General features: G+C 37.1%; 1 protein-coding gene across 1 annotated transcript; it reads right to left on the bottom strand.

Moving 5' to 3' along the window:
* Positions 1–3,998: 3,998 nt before the first annotated feature.
* Positions 3,999–23,590, bottom strand: LOC306849593 (uncharacterized protein). The gene is made up of 13 exons (XM_079384751.1): positions 23,404–23,590; positions 21,154–21,332; positions 20,689–20,830; positions 20,430–20,601; positions 17,084–18,080; positions 11,127–11,284; positions 10,585–10,793; positions 9,947–10,091; positions 9,441–9,767; positions 7,956–8,218; positions 6,202–6,319; positions 4,871–5,009; positions 3,999–4,584 (listed from the first exon to the last, which is right to left on the bottom strand). The coding sequence occupies exons 5-10, from the start codon at positions 17,183–17,185 to the stop codon at positions 8,134–8,136; spliced, it is 1,026 nt and encodes a 341-aa protein (XP_079240877.1). The 5' UTR covers positions 17,186–18,080; positions 20,430–20,601; positions 20,689–20,830; positions 21,154–21,332; positions 23,404–23,590; the 3' UTR covers positions 3,999–4,584; positions 4,871–5,009; positions 6,202–6,319; positions 7,956–8,133.
* Positions 23,591–25,031: the final 1,441 nt, after the last annotated feature.

Here is a 25,031-nt window from a genome sequence, read left to right as displayed (position 1 = left end):
GGAGGAGGAGGAGGAGTCAGTAACCTGACACACTCATTCTAAACTCACTATAGGGCCGTTATATAAGTGAACCCTCTGAACCGCTGGCATTTCTCAAGGAAGTTCTGGGAATTCTGTTTCTTCTGGAACTACTGTATCTATCAACACCTGTGCACTAAAATCAGAGTGAGGTGGACTGAACAGACAGAATGGCAGAGTACTTGAAAATATCTTGTGGACACTGAGAACGTAAATGTTTCAGAAGTACTTAACATTAACCAGTACCTTCTGCTCACTTACAGCACTGAATGGGTTACAGTTAAGACACACATTAGAATGTTTTAGATTAAGGGGTCCTTGCTCTGAAAAACGTTGAAGACCGCATTTTTTGCTTTATTTATATTAACAGTTTCTTGCAGTCACTAAAACTAGTTTGAGCATTTTTATGCAATGATATCTGAAATCATACAGCTAGTCAAATGAATAGTTCACCAAAAATGAAAATTCGGTCATCATCTACTCACCCTCAAGTTGCTCCAAACCTGTATGAGTTTCTTTCTTCTGCTGCACACAAACATAAGACATTTTGAAGAATAAGTTTAACCTAACAGTTGATGAACCCCATTGGCTTCCATAGTATGGGGAAAAAAATCTAAGTCAATGAGGACCATCAGCTGTTTTGGTTACAAAGATTCTTAATTAAAATACCTTACTTACTGTTCAATAGAAGAACAAAACTCATACAGGTTTGGAAAACTTGAGAGTGAGTTAAAGATGAAACAATTTTCATTTTTGGGTGAACTATCCCTTTAAGGAGAGGTGTGCTGTGACTTTTTCCACACTATGTGCTTGGCTGACTATAAAACAGGTGGGGGTTCCATCGTGTTAATAAATGTGCAGGAGAATGTGACATGACAGAATTGAATGTAGGGAACGTGTGTAAATGTGCTGTTGATCTGTTGCTGAATACTGAATACTGGATAAGAGATGGTTGTTTTGGAGGTGCTGTGGTGATGTGAGGAGTTTCTGCAGTCTGCTCTGATCTGCACTGGCTGGTTTCCATCTGTTAACACTCTGCTTGTAAACAGACAGAACTGGTTAGGGCTCAAAGTCTGCCCCGTGGGCTCGCTGCCACCACACTCGCAACACCTGCCAATAAAAAAAAAACAAAATCATTATTATCAATATGTACACAGTTGTTTGTGTGGGTTAATCTTAGAGAATGGTGCCAATTGTGTCATGTGACCCCATGACTCATTTATTTAACTTAGTCATGTTACTATGCCAAAGTTAAATGTTCAAATCTTTGTTTTTCATCACCCAATTTCCATGCCCCCATCCTTCACTTTTTTCTCTCTTTTTTTGGCTTAAATGGGGGAAAAAAATTCAGATTTACCTTAATGTTGCTATAGTTGAAATTAATAAATATGTATATATGTATATACATATAATAAATAGATAATAAATATGGGTCACGTTCAAATAATATACTTTAAAAATATAAATAGTGTAATAAAATAAATTTAATATATAATACCTAGTTACATGTTATTTGCAATATAAAAAATATATTAGATTTAAATTATTTTAAATGCAATGAACTTAAAAGTGCTTTTTTGATCCACTTAAAGGTGGGGTAAGTGATTTCTGGAAGCCAATGTTGATATTTGAAATCCTCAAAACAAACACGCCCCTACCCCAACAGGGTCTCGCCCCTATTTTGATAGCTCCGCCCCACACGTACTTAGCCTACGCAACCCAGCCAGGCAACGATTAGTTCTGTGAAACAAAGCAAAACCAAATGTTACACCGTGTCTACACCAGACGCGAGCGGCGCAACAAAATACTATAGAACTCATTATAATCAGTGATGCTGTGTATACTGGATGCTGCGCGGCGTGACTAATCTCCGACAGAGAACTGCTGCTGTTCTAGTGATGACGTGCTGACACAAATTTCAAATGATTTTCAATGGTCGCTTTATCGCGTCCAGTGTAGGCAGACTTTAGCTGTTGCGTCGGGGCGCGTCCGGTGTAGACACGGTGTTACTCACCTATCGAGAAGAACCAAAGCAACCTTGGTGTCCGATCGCATCTCATATTTACACGGGTCCTACTTCTTGCCTTATCGTTCCGCAGACGTTTTCCTCTTTTGTTTTTTATCCGCCATCTCTATCTTTCTGTCGCTCGGCTCGGCTGTTCACTGAATGCTCTCCTTCATATCATGAGGAGACACGCCCCTTACTGCTGATTGGCTGCAAGTTTGTTTTGGTACTCGGCCCTGACTCCGTTTTCTAAAGCGTTTTTGAAAAGTTACATACCCCACCTTTAAGTATGACTTAAGTATATCTTTATATGTAATTTTGGTCACACTTTACTTTAGGGACCTCAATATTAACTACAACTTTTGCCTCAATAAACTCCTAATTTGCTGCTTATTAATAGTTAGCAAAGTAGTTGTTAAGTTTAGGTATGGGGTGGATGCTAATAAGCAACTAGTTCATAGTGAGAATTGGTCCTTAAAATAAAGTGTTACTGAAATGTCATAATTACTTCTCTTCTACTTTCTTATGGTTAAAGTGTACTGCCGAATGTACTAATAAGCATTTATGGAAAACTAAAATATACTTTGTTTCTAAACACACTTCAGTGTGTTTAGAAACATACATATACATACATATACCATATACACACACACATATATATATATACAGTATACACACACACATATATATATATATATATATATATATATATAAATTCACAAGGGAGTCTTTGATGACAGCCTCTGCATTATGATTCTCTTGGACTTGTTCATCTGTTGAAAATTCATGCAAATGTTCTAGTAATCTAGAATATATTCCACATTGTCTAATACTGATAAAACAGTGTGAACAATAAAGGTGAAAGTCAATGTTTATGCGTTTATTTACAGGCACACTGGTAGTGCAGACCAGATTACCGTGACCTAATAGCTATTAGAGATAGTAAGTGCACGATGACCCTGTTTATCTTGTGCTAACATGGCGAGATTTTAAAGAGTGGTGGACTGCGTCTGATTTATACCTGAGCCAATAGCATGTTGTTAAAGGTGGCTGAGCAATCAGCAGACACTCTGTTCCTGATGTGTCTCTTCCTCCAGGTGAGCCAGGCTCTCTGCAGCACAGAGCGCTCATACTGCACCAGAAACATAAGGATAAAGTTAATAAAGGCTTTGTCTCAGTATTGTCAAATTACAGTATAGTTGTCAGCATCTTGCTGGGTGGTTACTTGCATGTTCTGGCTTCTTTCTTGTAGGAGTTTGTGGACCCTAGACTTCAAAAAAAGGTTCAAAAGCTGTCACTGGAGAAGTACCCTGTCAAAAGGTCCAAATATATACTCTTTAGATACCAATATGTACCTTTAAGGTACCAATAGGAACCCTTTCGAACATGTAATGACCCAGTGACAGATTTTATACTTTAGTAGGCAAGAAAATGAGCCCCACCAATATAAGAACTACAGAATAGCCACTACAAACATGATAATTATCTGAAAAAGAAATCACTAAAAATACACTGTACATAGGCTGTTGACAAATAACATGCAAAAAAAAAGTCAACAAAGTTAATCTCTCTATGAGCTACTTTTTACTTTTCCTTGAGTAGATTTTTAGACTGGTACTTGTACTTGAGTAAAATATTTTCGTACTTTTTCCATCTATGCCTATATACTGTCCCTAACCTAACCTTACCCGTATCCCACCTCAATAGCAACAAAAGTGTTTTGCAATACAATATGAACACAATAAGTACATTGTACTTATTTTTTGATGTACGTAAGTACATAGTAAGGCCACCTAATATAAAATGTGACAGATAGTTTAGTTAAGTTCATGTTTCATGAAGATATTTAGTAAATTTCCTACCGTAAATATATCAAAACTTATTTTTTTATTAGTAATATGCATTGCTAAGAACTTCATTTGGACAACTTTAAAGGCGATTTTATCAATATTTAGATTTATTTTTTTATTTTTTTCAGATTCCAGATTTTCAAATAGTTGAATCTCAGCCAAACATTGTCCTATCATAACAAAGTTAATTTATTCAGCTTTCAGATTATGTATAAATCTCAAAAAAAAAATAAAAAATACCCTTATGACTGGTTTTGTGGCCCCGGGTCACAAATGTGCTTGAAACTCAGAAAGCATCTTTAATCTTAAATATATAAGATTTACATTTTACATTTATTCATTTAGCTGACGCTTTTATCCGAAGCGACTTACAATTGCTATATATGTCAGAGGTCGCACGCCTCTGGAGCAACTAGGGGGTTAAGTGTCTTGCTCAGGGACACATTGGTGTCTCACAGTGGATTCGAACCCGGGTCTCTCACACCAAAGGCATGTGTCTTATCCACTGCGCCATCACCACCCCAAGATAAGTTGAGCTATACTATGGTGACTGAACTCAGTTGTCCGTTATTTGTCATAATAATAAATGTTGATTCATGATGATTATTTACTTGTTGTGTATACAGCAGTGATGCTTCAGATTGGTTTTTCCAGCAGGTCCAGTACAGTCGGGTCAGTGCCTGCTCTCCTCTTCTCTCCACTGCTGTGATACTGATCATGGAAATATCACTAACTATTAGTCATATTACCAAGATATTCATAATCAATATTTCTTGAAAACAGTCACAGCTCATTTGATAAAACCTATACAATTTATCCACACAGTTTTTTTTTCCTTTTTACAATCTAGCTCTAAATCAGCTCTATTTTATTTATTATTAGGGCAATACTCTTGAGTTGTAAGTTGTGAGCATTTGTGTTAGTGAACATGATATTGTGAGTGTTAGGTTGAGTCTATATTTATCTTTTACCTGTGTAAAACTGTGGCAGTGTTTACCTGTGTGAAAGCTGTGTTTGGCGGGAGGCTTTCTGCTGGTGTTGATACACTTTGACCCACTGATGGAAACTTCTAGAAACTGCTCTGCCCTCCAGCCAGAGACTCACAGCCTCCCCCATCTGCCTCTGTGCTTTGCGTTCTGGTGGAGAATAAAAATAGTTTGACACTTTAAGGTACAGTCCACCCGGAAATTTAAAACTCTGTCATCTTTGGCACTACCTGACATCACTCCAAACTTCATCATTTCAAACATAACTATTGTCATTTTGTGAAATGTCTTATGTGTGTTTGTGCTATCTCTCTGCAGCAAATGCTGCTTGGTTTAATATTGTGCTAACTAATGCAATGCAATGTAGTTCACATTATATTTGAATGACACGATTGGCTCATATACAGTCAAACCAAAATTTATTCAGACACCTTTAACATTTCTCACATTATTACAGTTTATTTGCTATAGTTTAGAAAATGTTAATAAAATATGACAAGAAGTCAGAGTTAAACTGTGTCAGAACAAATTCATCTTGATAATGTCAGATAACTTTGATAGAACGGTATGTAATGAATTAGGTTGACTAGCGGTCAGCTGTTAAACTGAAGTACACAATTAGGTCAACCGATTAGCAACCAATTTCGATCAGTCTCTGTGGTAAAAAAGTCAACATTAGCAATTAGAGAAAAACACTTAAGCAAAACTTGTAGTCCACTGTATGAAGAATTTTTGGGTATAACATGTCACAGTTTACTTTTTTCTATCCTCACTTACATAAATTTTACTTTGCGGGGAAGTCTGGCCTAATGGTTAGAGAGTCGGACTCGTAATCCAAAGGTTGCGGGTTCGAGTCTCGGGCCGGCAGGAATTGTAGGTGGGGGGAGTGAATGTCCAGCGCTCTCTCCACCCTCAATACCACGACTGAGGTGCCCTTGAGCAAGGCACCGAACCCCCAACTGCTCCCCGGGCGCCGCAGCATAAATGGCTGCCCACTGCTCCGGGTGTGTGTTCACGGTGTGTGTGTGTTCACTGCTGTGTGTGTGTTCACTGCTGTGTGTGTGCACGTTGGATGGGTTAAATGCAGAGCACGAATTCCAAGTATGGGTCACCATACTTGGCAGGTTGTCACTTCTCTTTCATAAATGAACTATAGTGTCCTGCACCCAACTAGTAAAAAAAAAAAAAAAAAAAAAAATAAAAAAAATAAAAAAGAAGAATTTTTGGTTTGACTGTAGCTCATTAAATTGCTTGCATTTCTTCACAGGTAATTTCTATATTATCTAATAGTGTAAAAAAAGTAAATAAAATAAATCTAAACATGCAAAAAATACTAGCTTACCTTTGGCCCACAGTGACCACGTCCTCAGAACAAACTGGGCTTCATTTCTTTTATTCTTCATACAAAACACGTCTGCTGCTTTCAACAAATCGCTGCTATGTGTCCAGTGCCTGAACCACTATTAAGAAAAGTAAATACAGTTTATTTAAATTTATTTGTAGATTATATAAAAAAATGTATAATTAAAAATAGATGTAATTAATTTTTATATATATATATATATATATATATATATATATATATATATATATATATATATATATATATATATACACAGTGGTGTGAAAAAGTGTTGGTCCCCTTCCTGATTTTTAATTTTTTTTGCATGTTTGTCACACTTTAATGTTTCAGATCATCAAACAAATTTAAATATTAATCAAAGATAACAAGTAAACACAACATGCAGTTTTTAAATGAAGGTTTTTTTTATGAAGGGAAAACAAAATCCAAACCCACATGGCCCTGTGTGAAAAAGTGGCCCCCACAACAACATCTAAAGAACTGCAGGCCTCACTTGCCTCAGTTAAGGTCAGTGTTCATGACTCCATCATAAGAAAGAGACTGGACAAACATGGCCTGCATGGCAGAGCTCCAAGACGAAAACCTCTGCTGAGCAAAAAGAGCATAAAGGCTCGTCTCAGTTTTGCCAGAAAACATCTTGATGATCCCCAAGACTTTTGGGAAAATACTCTGTGAACTGACGAGACAAAAGTTTAACTTTTTGGAAGGTGTGTGTCCCATTACATCTGGCGTAAAAGTAACACAGCATTTCAGAAATAGAACATCATACCAACAGTAAAATATGGTGGTGGTAGTGTGATGGTCTGGGGCTGTTTTGCTGCTTCAGGACCTGGAAGACTTGCTGTGATAAATGAACCATGAATTCAGCTGTCTACCAAAAAATCCTGAAGGACAATGTCCGGCCATCTGTTCGTGACCTCAAACTGAAGCGAACTTGGGTTCTGCAGCAGGACAATGATCCAAAACACACCAGCAAATCCACCTCTGAATGGCTGAAGAAAAACAAAAGGAAGACTTTGGAGTGGCCTAGTCAAAGTCCTGACCTGAATCCTATTGAGATGCTGTGGCATGACCTTAAAAAGGCGGTTCATGCTCGAAAACCCTCCAATGTGGCTGAATTACAACAATTCTGCCAAGATGAGTGGGCCACAGCGCTGTAACAGACTCATTGCAAGTTATCACAAATGCTTGATTGCAGTTGTTGCTGCTAAGGGTGGCCCAACCAGTTATTAGGTTTAGGGGGCAAGCACTTTTTCACACAGGGCCATGTGGGTTTGGATTTTGTTTTCCCTTCATAATAAAAACCTTCATTCAAAAACTGCATGTTGTGTTTACTTGTGTTATCTTTGATTAATATTTAAATTAGTTTGATGATCTGAAACATTAAAGTGTGACAAACATAAAAAAATCAGGAAGGGGGCCAACACTTTTTCACACCACTATATATATATATATATATATATATATATATATATATATATATATATATATATATATATATATATATACTGTATAATATATGTACACACATATACAGAAAATACTAAAAATGTAACTATACACATATGCACACTCATTTGAATACTGTAAACAATCGTGTTGACCCTTTTAAAACAAGTTGAAGCTTTAGAATCTACATCTAGACCTCGTTTTTCAAATTACACAAGTTCAACCAGCCAAATGACTGATAAAATCCTGCAAATTAATTAAGTTCTTAAAGAACTGAATCAGACCCTGTGAAGTAATCTGTAGTTAAATGCTGTGATGGTTTTCGGTTTTGTGGCCGCAGATGCTTGATCACTGGCTCTGCTTTGACAGCTGATGAGCAGGCTCTCCAGAGCACACTGCCTCTGCTGACCCTGGATCAGTGCTCTTCTCCACTGCATGAATACAGCAGCCTGCAGGCTCATCTCATGGCTGTACTGGAACCAGGCCTCTCTGTACCTCAGTCTCTGCGCTGACACTGTCTGTCTGTCTGTGCCACGCCAGCAGAACCCTGAGTGCAGAACAAGACCTGATTAAGCCAAACGCTTCACAGACAGCAGAGAAATGCATTCACTGTTTGTTTATTTATTGATTTATTCTCATACAAATCTATCATATGGATTCAGAATATAGCGCACAAGTCACACAGACTGCTTTTATAATAAGGTTATGGTGTTTTATGTGCTTTATCATACAGTCAAACCAAACTGTATTCAGACACCTTCAACATTTCTTACATTATCAGAGTTTATTCGCTATAGTTTAGAAAATGGTTAATAGTTAAACTGTGTCAGAGCAAATTCATCTTGATAATGTCAGATAACTTTGATAGAAAGGTATGTAATGAATTCGGCTGAATAGCTGTCAGCTGTTAAACTGAAGTACACAATTAGATAGGTCAACCATTAACCAAGCAATGCTTAATTTTGTTCAGTCTGTGGTGTAAAAAGTTTGCATTAGCAATTACAGAACAAACACTTAAGCAAAACATGGTCAGGTCAAAGTGTCTGAATAACACATTTTTAGCAATTTTACTGGTAGTCCACTGTATGAAGAATTTATGGGTATAATATGTCACAGTTTACTTGATTTTGCTATCCTCACTTACATAAATGCACTGTAGTGTCCTGCACCCACTAGTAAAAAAAAAAATATATATCAAAAATTATATCTGAATAATTTTTGGTTTGACCATGTAAACTCATCAAACTCAAGTAACTCATTTTGGGTTTAATAAAAGAAAAAAGTAATATGGGCTTGAATAACAGTTGATTAGTAAATTATGACAGAATATACATTTTTGGGTGTTCAGCTTTTTTTTATGCACTGATTATTTTGAGATTTTGCTTCCATGACATGTCTTCTATTGACTAGTGGAAAGAAAACACATTTATTTTATTATTTTATGATTATTGTTTATATTATAATTCTTTATATTTGTGTCTGTAGAATTCAAAAATAATGCAAGGTCATGTTTTCATATTATCATTCATCTGATTTATATATTTTATTCCTAAGAACATGGTGAAAATGTTTTTTATTTATGTAGTGATAAAAAGAGATATTCCCTCTGTAAAAATCTTTAACATGTCAAAAATGAAATGAATTTTGAACTTGACTTCATCCAATGATTTTGATTCGCTAATGCCTCGTTAAACATATAGCATATGCACATATCAACAGGGGGAAGTTCAATGTTGTACCCTGCGGTGTCTTGAGCCCTATGATCTCACCTCCTCTGCTGTGTCTGTGTCCAGTGATCTCTGCTCCTGAGTCTCTGTCTGAACGCTGTTTTCCAGCACAGGAACATGTTTCTCTGTTTTCTGGCCCGTGAGATGTGCCGTCTCCACTGAAGCACCGCCAGACGGGCCCTCTTCCTCTCAGCGAGTCTCTCTCTCCACACACTCAGACAGAGATGGATGAGATGCAGGTGGGAGTGGACATGGCCCAGGCAGAAAGCTGTCTGCTGTAGTCTCTGTGTCCAGACCTCCTCCAGCTCTCTGCTCACACAGAGAAACTCTGACTGATGCCTGAGCTCATGGAGCCACTGAGAGAAACACCTGTGAGCAGAACAGAACACAATCTTCATTCAACCTTTTGTTTCAGTGACTGTCACATGACCTCACCACAGAATGCTTTTATTGAAGCTAAAAAAAGTGTTTAGTTTTACCACTCAACACTATATATATTTGATGACCGAAGTTGTTTTGGATGACAGTGTCCACTAAAAAACACACACCTGTGATTTAAGGCTCTTTGGTGATAATGCTGAGCTCCTCTGAAATGCTCCACTGCCTGATTCCACATGAGAAACGTTCTTCTCTTCATGACAGTTCTCCTCCTCTCTTCATACTCACACAGGAGAGCATGTCGATGGGCCCTGACTAAATCACAAGAACACATACCATATGAGCTTTTATTGGTGAGGCACAAATTATGTATAACACAGCATGAGGCATAAACCATGAATGAAACAGTTTACAATAAAAAATGTATAGACTATATACACATTTGTAACATTTTACTTGACGCCTGTGTATAAAATACATTTTCATCTTATTTCTAATGCATAAAGAACATATAATTAATTAAGAATACCATATAATACACTTTTTTGTCTTTCATTATTATAAATTATTATATAAGTGTTCTAATATTAATAGTGTCTGATATGAATAGTTATTTGTTATGTAATGCATTCACTCAGTAGACCATTTCAGCTGGACATGCATTAGGATTGTTGCATTAATTGTGTATTGTTTACATCCCTCTATATTGTAATGTGTACAATATGAATATTTTTTTATTATATAAGCATTAATTATGTATATCAAGGAAACACACAATTATAGAAATGCAGTAATGATTTTGACTCACGGTGTGTGTGTTTCCTCCACTGCTGTAAGATGGCTTTGGCTCTCAGGTGGAGTGTGTGTTGTGCTTTGCTGTTGGCGAGCCGCTGCTGAGCACAGATGATTCTCCACTGACAGAAACACACATGCAAGAGTCTGTAGTGTGCAAAGAACAGAGCCAGTGCCTGTCTCTGCTTACAGACCTGAACACTCCTCAGCCAGCCTAAAAACACACTGGAACACACACTATTATTAACATACTCATAACATCACGTTTCATGTTGCAGTTGCATAAAACAATGCAAAATATATCATCTATGCTTAAAACTGTTTCACTGACCAATGCTGATAACAGACTGGCCAAAATGGATAATGTAAGATAATGACAGCAAATGAGATATAAATAACATATTAAAATACAATACTTGTTTTCAGTATTATTTTAGTATAATTGATTTACTATTATAGCAACCATGACAGCTTTAAAACATGAAATCTGATATCCACCATAAAACAGCCAAAACTACAAGCCAGTGTTCTTCAGGCTGTGACAGATATGACGTTTACCTCTTCTGTAGAGTGAGATTAGAAAAGGCTCTGGCGGTCTGCTGCTGGCATACACACTTAACCCATGTGAAAAAGCTCACATTCAGTCTGTGTCTCTCTGTTCTGCTCTTCATCCGTTCAACAGCACACTTCTGCCACTCGCAGTGCGGCCCTACGGCCTAAAACACACACATCCAGACAGCAGGGAATCTCAGATACCAGCTACATGTCAAACTTACCACATACCTACTATACATACAAAGAAAACAACTGCCTGGGCCTGTGACCATGACATGAGTGCTGTCAAGTGAACTGACTTACATTAACTTGACTTGATTTGTGTACTGATGAATAACATTAGGAATGTGTATTAAGAAAGTAAAAAGGGTATAGACCATTTAGTTAAGTTCACGTTGACTTTAAATCAGTGTTTCTCAACTATGGCCTTCAGTAACCTTCCAGGGGGACTTAAGATGACTTAAAAATGATAAAAAATTGAAAAAAAAAAAATCTTTGAAAAAGGGAAAAATATTTCTTATTTGAAATCATGAATGACTGAAAGAGCTATGTAAATTCACTGGTTAAAAAGAGTGGGGACCACGAAGCTCATAAAACATATTTAATACTAAAATGTAATTATTTTAATTAACTTACAATTATTTTTGTTACTTTTTTTTATAAAGAATCTAGAAGTACCCGGTCTCACAAAAATGTGAATCCATAACATGATTCATTTATTTTATTTATTTACTTTAGCATGCATACAATACACTATAAAAAATGACTGGGCATTTAGCAATAAAAGACTGTAAAAATGCTACAGTAAAAACCTGTTAAATGGTTAACGGTAAGTTCCCCTACTATATACGATTTAAGATGGCGCTTCCACACGCACCACATTTTTGCATTTCTGGTTGATGCTTCTAGATATTGATACATTTAGCCTATTTATATTTATATTTCAATATTTTAGTAACACTTAAAGTGTGTGTGGAAAAACGATCTAAGATGGCGCCGCAGATGACAGCTACAGTGCTTTGCTCTTCAGTGTTTGTTTTTGTTTGTTTTTCCTGTTTTTTGTTTCTCAAACACGATCAGTTTTACCAGGGATGACCTGCTGAACATTCGGCAGAACACACCACAAAATCTTTTACCGGATTTTGATTATTTGATTGTTTTGCTGGACATTGCCGTAACTCTGGTCAAACACTTCAGGACGCGATCGTGCGTCGGCGGGATGTGCTTTTACATCAATAAGAGGTGGTGTACAGATGTAACTGTGCTAAAGAAGATGTGCTGTTCTGATCTAGAAACGCTCTTCATTAACTGCAATCCGTTCTATTCGCCCCGGGAGATTTGTTTGTTCATTCTCGTGAGTGTCTACATTCCACCGCAAGCGAACGCGAGAAACTCACTGATCAGATCACAGACACAGAACAAAAACACCCGGACTCTGTTTTAATCATTCTCGGGGACTTCAATAAAGCAAATTTCTCTTGCGAACTGCCAAAATACAGACATCACATGTCCCACCAGAGACAGTAATATGTTGGATCACTGTTACACAACAATAAAGGACGCATATCACTCTGTTCCACGAGCAGCTTTAAGACTCTCTGATCACTGTTTGGTTCATTTCATACCGACCTACGGGCTGAACCTTAAATCTGTTAAACCTGTATAAAGAACTGTTAAAAGATGGACTAATGAAACAGAGCGGGTTTTACAAGCCTGTTTCGACCTGACTGATTGGACTATTTTCGAAGTTGCTGCAAATGATCTGGACGAGCTCACAGAGACTGTAACATCTTATATCAGTTTCTGTGAGGATATGTGCATTGCTAGCAAGACTCATCTAACTTACAACAATGACAAACCATGGTTCACTGCAAAACTCAGACAGCTCCGTCAGGCCAAAGAAGATGCTTACAGAAAGGGGGATAAAGTCATGTTTAAACAGGCCAAATACACACTGCAAAAGGAGATCAGAGTGGCAAAGAGGAATAATTATCTTCCAGTTATTCTGCTTCAGTGTGGAAAGGTATGAAAGATATCACCAGTTACAAGACACCATTCCCCAGCACTCTGGATAATCAACAACTGGCAGACGATCTGAATGAGTTCTACTGCAGGTTTGAAAAAACACCCCACACCCGCCCTGAACACCTCTCCACACAACCATTAACACCCCCAGCAACCCCCCTTACTGGACCCCCTGCAGTTTGCCTACAGAGCAAACAGGTCTGTGGATGATGCAGTCAACATGGGACTGCACTTCATTCTGCAGCATCTGGACAGACCAGGGACTTATGTGAGGATCCTGTTTGTGAATTTCAGCTCTGCTTTTAACACCATCATCCCGGACACCCTTCAGTATAAACTAACTCAAATCTCCGTCCCCACCTCCGTCTGTCAGTGGATCACCAGCTTCCTGACAGACAGGCAGCAGCTAGTGAGGCTGGGAAGATACACATCCAGCACCTGCACCATCAGCACTGGAGCTCCTCAGGGCTGCGTTCTCTCCCCACTGCTCTTCTCCCTGTACACCAACGACTGCACATCCTAAGACCCCTCTGTCAAGCTCCTGAAGTTTGCAGACGACACCACACTGATCGGCCTCATCCAGGACAGTGACAAGTCTGCTTACGGGCAGGAGGTTAAGGAGCTGGCTGTCTGGTGCAGTCTTAACAGCCTGGAGCTTAACACGCTCAAAACTGTGGAGATGATCATGGACTTCAGGAGAAACCCCCCTGCTCTCCCCCCACTCACCATCATGAACAGCACTGTGACTGCAGTGGAGTCATTCAGATTCCTGGGCACCACAATTTCTCAGAACCTGAAGTGGGACAATCACATTGAGTCCATTGTGAAAAAGACCCAGCAGAGGTTGTACTTCCTTCGCCAGCTGAGGAAGTTCAACCTGCCACAGGACTTACTGAAACAGTTCTACTCCACCATCATTGAATCCGTCCTCTGCACTTCAATAACTGTCTGGTTCAGCTCAGCTACCAAGTCTGACCTCAGAAGACTACGGAGGGTAGTCCAGACTGCTGAGCGAATCATTGGTACAATCCTTCCCACTCTCTAAGAACTGTACTTATCCAGAGTGAGCAAAAGGGCTGGCAAAATCACTCTAGACCCCTCACATCCAGCACACTCCCTCTTTGAACTGTTGCCGTCTGGTCGATGTTACAGAGCTCTGAGCACCAGAATGACCAGACACAGAAACAGTTTCTTCCCTCAGGCAATCCATCTCATGAACACTTGACATTAAACGTGGAACACACAACACTATTATAGTTTATTTATTCACCACACATACTAATTTTTTCATAAAACATTTGCACATCAGACCTGTACACATAATTGCCTAAATTATATATTGTGTTTTTGCTATTTTGTACATTGCCTATTTGCATATTATTCTTTTATTATCTGTGTCCTGTCCTGTTTCTGTCTTTCTATTGCACTGTAGAGCTTCTGTCACTGTAACAAATTCTGATTCTGGTTCGGTGAAAAACTGTATTGGCCATTACATGTAATTTTACGGTAGTATACCGTTTTGGAAGTGAAAAAGAACGTATAATGAACGTGAATAACCGTAAATTGACATTCCCTGCATTACATTTCAAATTTGATGTTTTTTGTTGTTATTGTTGTTGTAATAATTATGTTTCTTCTTAGTTTTTTTCTTATCAGTTTTGCACATTATGGTTGTATGCAGTGTTGGGTGTAACGCGTTACTAAGTACTAAGTTTCTGTAATTAAATTACTTATCCACTGAAAAAGTAAAGTAAGGGATTACTGTTCATTTTTAGGTAATTTAATTACAGTTACTTATAAAGTACTTGCGTTACATACAGTAAATAATTTCAACAGTTCTAAAAGCAATATTGAATTTGAAATCTAAATTTACCGTCTAAAGATATTGAATGCAGCGGCTTTAACCCTCCGCGTGCGGGTGCGTTCACTTTCAGATTTTCCTGATTCACAGAGAAACCTTAAATACTCAAATCAGGGCCGGCACCAAGAGGGGGCATTCGCGGGCAGAGTTACGGTGCCCCCCACTTTCCATCCTCTCCCCTTCTTGCTGAACGTGATCGTTTCGAAAGCGAAAGTGAAACCGGTAAAACAGCGCACATAAGAAAGCGATTGCACGCTTTAGCGAGCGTCAGAAACTGCACGCAATCACAGATTGCACGCTTCCCATCCCACCCCGAACCCCCCCAGCCACCACCACCACCCGCCACACACACACACAAAACGTGATTTGTGCCCCCCCCCAGAAATTCAAATGCCCCTCTGATGGAGGTGCCCTGGCGCCGGCTCTGACTCAGATACATATAAGGCTAAAATCAATAGAATCTAAAAATCTTGAAGTGTCTACTTGACACTTGAACGAATTCAAATTAAAAACTAATGTTTCTGATTATGCAATCCGTATGAAACTAAAGCTCATTGAGCTCATTATATGCAGTCACCTGCGCGCATATGCCCTCACCTAGATACAAAAAAAAAAGTAAAATATTAAGAAAAAAAAAAAAATCTAATATTCATCATTTTTGAAAGAAGACCTGCTATGAGAAATTTACCTCATAAGAACAGCGCGATCTGACATTATTCAGCAGAGAAGATCATTTCTGTAATTTATTCTTTCAGTTAACGTGTTATTTTGACATAAACCTGTACAGATTTTACTAGTTGGGTTTTTGCTGAACATCTTGCCAAACTGAAATGTATTGTTTAACTTTTAAGCCTTTTTGTTATTCAGATATTTTGCAGAGTATTTCTATTTGTTAACCAAAGGTGGTTACATTTTTTTCATAAAAATGTTTAAGTATTACAGTTGTTTTAAAGCTAAAAGGCTAAAATATTATATGTTTGACTCGAATTGAAAGAATATAGAGTTTAATTTCTATTAAGGTTTATAGGGATTTTAAGATGTAGCCTTATTAGCGATTTGAATAATTAAGTTACTTATTGAGTAACTAAGTTACTTTTCAGATAGAGTAATTAGTAAAGTAATTTAAATACAATATTGATGAAGTAATTAGTAACTGTAATTAATTACTTTTGAAAGTAACTTACCCAACACTGGTTGTATGTTACATCTAATGTTGTTAAATGAATGTTTATTGCATTGTTTAAGTTTCATGTGTATTACCATGATGGTGTTTGTGTGAATGATACTGTGCACCTTCTATGTATGTTAATATTTAAAAGCTGCATAAATGATAGGCTTTGGTTCATCGTGTGACTTTCTCATCACCACCTGCTATTGGTGGTTATCAGTGCATTACAAAAGTACAAAACAGATTTCAGTACTTCAATAGGTTGGTATATTAACATTATATCAGTTAATGAAATTACGGTATTTAACTGTAAATTTAAGTTAAAATGTTGCTACCATATTTTTTTACAGTAAAAATCTGGCAACCACAGCTGCCGTTTTTTTACCGTTAATTTTACAGATTTTTTTTTTTTTTAAAAGTCACTATTATTTGTATAGCGCTTTTAACAATACAAATTGCGTCAAAGCAGCTTTACATCAGCTTAATATAAAGCTGGGTGGCTTTATATCAGCTTTACAGTATTTTGACGAGGAAATAGTGTTTACAGTGTACGCATGTGTATGACGTGCATAAAATACACAGTTTTTGCGTGCATATGATACGCACTTTGTTGGCGTGCATATAATACGCACCTACCCCACACCCCTAAACCTAACCATTGCGTATCATATGCACGCTAAAGTCAATTTCTGCATATAAATAGTACGCCAAATAAAAACAGAAAATCATCACATTGAAAAGCACTTTCATGAGATCAGGTAAGGATATTGGAGTCAAAAAGGTTGAGAACCACTGCTTTAAATGCACAAGGAAATGAACTAACACGCCTCCCAATGCTAATGGAGTTTTCTGAACATGTCGACATGCGTCTAAGGCAAAATCATAACATCTGCTCTCCATATTTACCAGTCTGGTCCATGTAGAGAAGCAGTGTGTGAGTAGACTGGTGTCATGAGTAACTGCCGCTTGCTGCTCCAACATATGTTTCTTGAGTCTCTGCCAAACCATTTGTTTCCACTGAATGACTGACTGAAAGAGCACCCTCCTCTCCTGTATAAAAAACCAGCTAACAATCAACAAAATAACCTTTTTTCCGGAGTCCCTCAAACTACAAAATTAAGTTTTGTTCCAGACCCATATGACTTTCTCTCTTCAGCATAACATTTTTTGTTTTATGATACCGATACAATAAAGATGGATGAAAACCGAGCTGTTAAGCTTAAAAAAAAACATCACAGTGTGATAAAAGTAGGCCACCTGACTCATATGCTATATTCCAGATAAAGGAGACTCGATTCAACTTGACTCAAGTTGTAAATATAAGGACCCTTGACTTGCTTGATTCACTGAACAAAATAACTTAACTTTGACTTGAACTGTGTGACTTGAAAATTACTTTTTTAACAACTGTAAAATTATTTTTCAAAAGAAATGATTATAGAATATTTTGTATAGAAGATAATCTTGTGTTTCCTTTAGATATAAACAGTTCGAAATTGACCATATTCATTTGCTTGAGGCAAAAATGCCAGCAGAATTAATAAAATGCACCTAAATACACCCAGATACACTGAATCAATAAACAAACGCCAATTTTGAAGCCCTTTTCCCCCCAGGGTTAGCATAGTTACTATTAAGCAGCCTTTCTGTCAGAGGACTAATAGTCATTTTGTTGATTAAGGATGTTGTGATTTACCCAGTGTTGAACAGCCCGGCGGTGCATCTGTGCTTGAGCTCTCCACACCCTGAAAACCACAGACAGCTCTTCACATCTCCTGCTGTTTCTACAGAGATCCGCCTGCAGTCTCCTCTCTCTGTTAGTGTGCACTAGACTCTTCCACTGGGAAAAAGCCAGACTCAGATCAGGGTGCATCATCCTGCCGAGGACTCTTAGTAACACAACCTGAGGAGGAATGAAAATGGGGCAAATGTATATATATATATATATTTCATTTATTATATTTAATGTATTAAATCTAACATTACAGTATTTATTTATCTTTGTTAACATTAGTTAATAAAAACCCACCTGTTTATTGTTAGTCCATTAAATAACATTAACAGATACAACTTTGGATTTTAATAATGTATTAGTAAATGTTGGAATCAAGTAAGATTAATAAATGCTTTAGAAGTATGTTTCATTTTTAGCTCATGCTAACTAATGTTAACAAATTGAACCTTATAAAAAAAAACAGGAAAAAAGGAAGAAAAATGAATCTTAATATGAAAAGCTTTCCTGGAAAATAGCTGAAAATGAATGAATGAATGAATGAATGAACAGGAAAACTGAGGAAAAAAGATAGATAGACAGACAGACAGACAGACAGACAGACAGATAGACAGACAGATAGATAGATAGAAATGTAAAACTTTTATGGACAAAATCAGCTCATTTCAAATTTGATGCCTGCTACAGGTCTCAAAATAGTTGGGACGGGGGCATGTTTACCATGGTGTAGCTTCTTTTCAAAACAGTTTGAAGACGTCTGGGCATCGAGGGTATGAGTTTCCGGAGTTTTGGTGTTGGAATTTGATCCCATTCTTGCCTGATATAGCTTTCCAGCTGCTGAAGAGTTCATGGTCATCTTTGTCGTATTTTTTGTTTAATAATGTGCCACAAATGTTCTCTATAGGTGAAAGATCTGGACTGCAGACAGGCCAATCCAGCACCCGGACTCTTCTACTACGAAACCATGCTGTTGTTATAGCTGCAGTATGTGGTTTTGCATTGTCCTGCTGAAATACACGTTGTCTGGAGGGGAGCATATGCTGCTCTAAAACCTTTATATACCTTCCAGCATTCATAGTGCCTTCCAGAACATGCAAGCTGTCCATACCGAAGGCTTTTGAACTGAATGCTGATAACAAGTTTGAAGGTCTCCCTCCTCTTTAGCCCGGAGGACACATCGTTCGTGATTTCCAACAAGAATGTCAAATTTGGACTCGTCTGACCATAGAACACTTTTCCACTTTGAAACAGTCCATTTTAAATGAGCCTTGGCCTACAGTACACGACGGCGCTTCTGGACCATGTTCACATATGGCTTCCTTTTTGCATGATAGAGCATTAGTTGGCATCTGCAGATGGCACGGCGGACTGTGTTTACCGACAGTAGTTTCTGGAAGTACTCCTGGGCCCATTTAGTAATGTCAATGACAGAATCATGCCAATGAGTGATGCAGTGTCGTCTGAGGGCCCGACGACCACAAGCATTCAACAAAGGTCTTCGGCCTTGTCCCTTACGCACAGCGATTTCTCCAGTTTCTCTGAAACTTTTGATGATGTTATACACTGTAGATGATGAGATTTGCAAAGCCTTTGCAATTTGACGTTGAGGAACGTTGTTTTTAAAGTATTCCACAATCTTTTTACAGACACTTTCACAGATTGGAGAGCCCATCTTTACTTCTGAGAGACTCTGCCTCTCTAAGACATCCCTTTTAAAGCTAATCATGTTACAGACCTGATGTCAATTAACTTAATTATTTGCTAGATGTTCTCCCAGCTGAATCTTTTCAAAATTTCTTGCTTTTTTAGCCCTTTGTTGCCCCCGTGCCAACTTTTTTGAGACCTGTAGCAGGCATCAAATTTAAAATTAGCTCATTTAGTGGATACAAATTTTACATTTCTTTAAACATTTGTAATGTTCTCTATGTTCTATTGTGAATAAAATATTGGCTCATGTGATTTAGAAGTCTTTAAGTTTTCATTTTATTCAAATTTTAAAAACGTCCCAACATTTCCTGAATTCGGGTTACAGACAGACAGATAGATAGAACATTATATTCTGAATTTCTACTACAAAGTGCATGAATATCAGTGAAATATCATCAAAAAAATTGCTTAATCTAAATTGCAACTAATTGATTGGTTGACCAATAGTGAAAAGTCTGGAACACAAAGTTGGATGGCCTTTAATTTAAACTTTGTTTTAAAATTGATGTAAAATTATAATTAATTTTAGTTGGCTACACTGTACACTGTGGCTGTGCTGTGATTCTGCAGTCAGTAGAGGGCAGTGCTGCTCTCTGTGTGTCAACACACTTCCTCCAAACTATTCTTTTACCACTGTAAATAATACAGCATATTCCTTGGAAATTACTCACCTTGAGAGCAGACAACTGGACAATCAAATCAGTCACTTATTGTGTCAACAATACCACGATGTATTGCGGAGCTTTTAAGACTTGCAAACTGATTTAAAACCAAAATTTCTGGTCTAGGTCTTAAGTGGTCTGAGTCTTGTACCTGAGGGACAGCAGTGGACATCAGAGGACCAGATGGGGACAAGGCAGAAGAGGAGGGATGAAGATGAGCCAGTCTCTCTTTGAAGAGCAGAACTCCATCAGAGAAACCAGCCTGAGTGTGTCTGTACCACTCCAGAAGAACTGCCCTCTGAAGAGCTCTGTCATGAGCTGATCTGTGAGATCTCAAAGAGAAAGGTAAGAACTGAGGCACAGAGAGAAATATAGTTACAGAGAAAAAGAGGAAGAGAAAGTCATCATACTTTGCCAACTGGTGTTTCTCTAAAATCTCTGTCCACTTTTGAAGAGTGTTGTGGAGCAAAAGTCTGGTTGATAGTCCTTCAGCTGAAATACCCGTTTTCCAGCTGAACACTTCCATCAGATGAGCCGCAATCTTTCCCCACCCTAAGATAGACAGACAGACTGATAATAATCAGACATGTTTCTTGAACAGAGAATTTACATATTAGAATGATTTCTGAAGGATCACGTGACACTGAAGACTGCAGTAATGATGCTGAAAATTCAGATTTGATCACAGCAATAAATTACATATTAACATAATATTGCGATAGAAAATAGTTATTTATCTGCAGCCTTGGTGAGCAGAAGAGATTCTTTTTAAAGATACTTATAAATCCAATACCAAATTGTGGAGCGGTAGGTTGTATCACAGTTAGCGTTGATCTGAAGCACATGCAGTAATCACACTCATGAAGGGATCTAACCTGTGTTTCTCTGTCTTGTATGAGACTGCTGGATGAGGAAATGCTTGTGAAGAGCGTGCAGCTGTAGAGATCTGCTCCAGTGCTGTAAGCATGTCTTGAGTGTCAGAGCATTTTTCTGATGACAGTAACGCTGAAGCAATGCATTGCGCTGAACCAGTGCTCTCCATGCTGATAAACACCTGACAAAACACACAGAGAATCAGTGGCACGGCATCAAACCCTTCAGCAACCACACAACAACACCCTGTAAGTGCTCAAATCTTTGGGCTCAATATATACCGTATATATATTTAAAAAAAAAAAAAATCTGACAAAAAAAATCACATTTTTATTAAGCGTTTTCACAAAAGATTTAAGTTTCAAATTATAAAGATCTTACTGACCCCAAGGTTTATTATCTATTTATTAAACTCTATTACATTCTGTAGTACTATATAGAAACATATTATAATATAGGAGAGACCAAACATGCATGCATAAATAGTGCACAACAGCCCAACTTCAAACTATTACTTAAATCATATCAAGGGCTCTGATGCAATAAAGATGTAATTATATCAGCTGTTATTAATGTAACACTTACGAGGCATTGCTAAACTGATAAAGGAAAACTTTAATACAGCAATCAATCAATACATCATATGGCTCAATAAGACCAATAGTGCATAAAAATTCATTCTCCACTCTGAGCCCTTGTGTGGTTTGCCTCGTATGCATATAATCTCAAATTCTCATCTCATTTACAAAAGCGTGCATGGTAAAACTCACTGATATCTAGGTAATCATGTAGTTAATTTTAATGAACATTAATAATAAATAAACGTTTTAGGAGAATAAAGGGGAGATGCATGGTTCACATCAGTCCAAAAACCATAGACAGTCAACAAGCCATAACAAACACATACTTTGTTAGGTTTATTATATTTTTCTGTCCAATTCAGGCCAAGAAGAGCAAATACTTTGGTTTTTGGATCAGTAAACAGTTCAAGGTTATTATAAAACACAAGACTGAATAATTATTTAAATGACTGCAAATGTAACATTTAGCTGTGTGTTTTCCATGCAACTCTTAACACATGATTTCCTCCCTATCATAAAAAAATTAAATTAAAATAAAAACAATTATGGCTTTGATTTTTTTGAAAATGTAATGTTGCCTTTTAGTCCAGCTTATTCATTTAACCTATCAGTATTAATTTTATGGAAAACGGTCCTAATGCCCGTTCGGTAAGTAGTTTTAATAGTAGGGGCGCAGTTGGCCTACTTCTAATTAAATTAAAAGTAAAATAGCCTACACAAATAACATTTAGACTGTGTTTCTGATTAAATAAAGCAGTAATTGATGTAATAAAATAAGTATGTTTTGATTTAATGGTCAGAAGCTATAGCTTACATGAAAAAAAAAAACCACAAACATGACACTTGTAAATTAAATAATTCTATATATACTGATTTATTCATTAATGTGTAACGTTTTATTTTTTAAACAAATCATGAGCTCTAAAAGATTTTCAGAATTTTTACAACTTTTGTTTTAGACCATCTACAAATGTTAAATCTTAAAATAAAATATTAGGGTTAACACTGCATCTTTCTGGGGGAAAAAATGCAGCGATTGATATAGTTGATTTATATTTATTTTCAAAGCTTCAATGTACCTTTATTAAAAAACCTTTATTATTCTTTATTTAAATCTAATAAATAAGTTCTTGTTAAAAACTAACCAAAATGAATAATATTTTGCTTATAATTTCTGCACAGGAGAGACTTGGTGTTGTTTCCAAACAAAAGGAAATATATCGGTATCGGCATCGATATCGGCCAAAATGAGTTGAAAAATATCGGCATATCGAATATCGGCAGAATTCCAATATCGTGCATCCCTACAAATAATATTAAATACTTACTTTTTATTGTAATGTTTGTCAAAATTATTTTGAAAGTTTGAGAGTGTAAAAAAAAATATATATATAATATAATATATATATATATAATATAATATATATATATATATATATATATATATATATATATATATATATATATATATAGCGCAAGTGATGGTTTAATTGAAGCTAAATCTGCTAACCATCAATTCTAGCCTGCAGTTCAACCTTCTAATGTTGTTGAACACCATTTTTACTAATGCTTTTTGGAAAAATAAATACATAAAAAAAACAGTTTTTCAACAACTAATTTGAGTGTAACAGTCAAAATGCAAATGAAGCACAGGAAAACAAGCTGGCTTACAGTGAGAGTTGAGCTCTTTGTGAATTCTCCCAGATTCTCCGTAACTCCTTCCTCACCCCAGCACTTTGACACCAAATGGCAAACGCAGCCTGCATTCTACCCTTCTCCTGCAGGAGGCGCACTCTCTCCAAACATCTCCTCGTGTCCTGCGTCCTGTCTGAGACATCTCTCCACTTCCTGAAGGTTACTGCACAGATTTCAACAGCAGCCATCACTTCCAGTCTCTCACGGCCACCTCAGCAGATTCCCCTCACATCTGCTGTGAATGAGCCTCAGGCGCAGTGCTGTCAGTGTCAGGGGCCCTTACTGAACGCTGTCAGTCATTCCTGTCTGAAAGAGGCTCCACCTACCTGCTAACATTCGCCTGGAAAGCATCCATTGGGCTCTGGCGCTCAGTCGTGTTAGCCTTTTCTTCTGAACGTAGCAGTGCCAGGAGTGCAGGGTGCGTCTGTGCAGAGAAGTGAACAGGAATCAAATAATGTGGTAGCAAGTTTATAATGCATCCTACTGGTAAAGTCCAATTTGCACTTTGCACTTTCACCTAAAAACTAGATTTTTGAACCACTTTTCTGTACAATAATCACCTTCACAATCTCAGGCTGTTCTGAAGGGTTGCTATAGCCTTGTTATGCAGTTTCTAGGGTATTCTGGACAGTTTCTAGGGCTCTAATATGTGATTGGTTGTGTGTTCTGGGTGTTTGTCTGATAGCCCAAGTCAAATCAGCCCAACCTCTAACGATGATATTGGTGTCTACAGATTCAAACTCAGCATGGCTGTGTTTCCCAAAAACATCATAAGACTAAGTAGATCATAGAAACCATTAACTCTCAGAAAAAAAAAAATATATACAAATGCACCTTTACGGGTGCAATATCTTGACATCTTTGACATCTTTCTACCTTCCCTATAAGGTTCATAGTACCTTAAGGATACATATTACTACTAGGACTGAACAATTTAAAATGAAAAAAAAAAAAATCAAGAGTCATTTTAAATTTAGATTAATTAATGACAGAATTTTCATTTTTGCGTGAACTATCCCTTTAAGAAGTGTTTTCTCAACATTTCAACATTGCATCAACTACTGATGAACACATTAATTTTTATCTGAAATATCATTCAGCAGGTATTACTATGTCTTTGGAAGGCTTTCGTCTTTCACATTAAAATGCACACTTTCATGTTATTTCTTATTTACATGTAATGCAGAGTTTTCAAAAAAGCTTTTTTTTTTACATTTCATACTAACTTTCATACACAATTTACTACTCCTGAGACTTTAAGGTAATAATAATTACGCAATACATTTGGGAAACCTTGACGTAATGTTTTATGCACTTCATGTTTTTAATAACAGTGAATGGAATATATTTTCTTTATCTTTGTATTTTTATATGGTACAAGATTACGTGATAAACGAATTAGGTCAAAAGTAATCTAAAAGTAGTCTGATTATATTACCTCAAATGTGTAATGCAATGGATTACATTACTAACTACAATTTTTGTCATGTAATTTAGAATAAGTAACAGGCTATTTGTAAGTAATCTATCTAGCACTGCTCCCTCTCATTTTGAACAAAACCATTATCTAAATCCCTTAATACTTCTGAATGCTGAGGCGTGAG

Source organism: Barbus barbus (genome assembly GCF_936440315.1).
Source record: "Barbus barbus genome assembly, chromosome: 29".
Classification (NCBI taxonomy): domain Eukaryota; kingdom Metazoa; phylum Chordata; class Actinopteri; order Cypriniformes; family Cyprinidae; genus Barbus; species Barbus barbus.
Note: the sequence above shows the minus strand (reverse complement) of the source record. Positions and strands in the feature narration are given on the sequence as shown.

Coding starts and splice junctions, on each gene's coding strand:
- LOC306849593 (XM_079384751.1), bottom strand. CDS start 17,185: ATGGTTTGGCAGAGACTCAAGAAACATATGTTGGAGCAGCAAGCGGCA. Junction 11,285..17,083: donor TCTCTACATGGACCAGACTG/GTAAATATGGAG, acceptor TGTGTGTTTTAG/GCCGTAGGGCCGCACTGCGA. Junction 10,794..11,126: donor AATCTCACTCTACAGAAGAG/GTAAACGTCATA, acceptor TGTGTGTTCCAG/TGTGTTTTTAGGCTGGCTGA.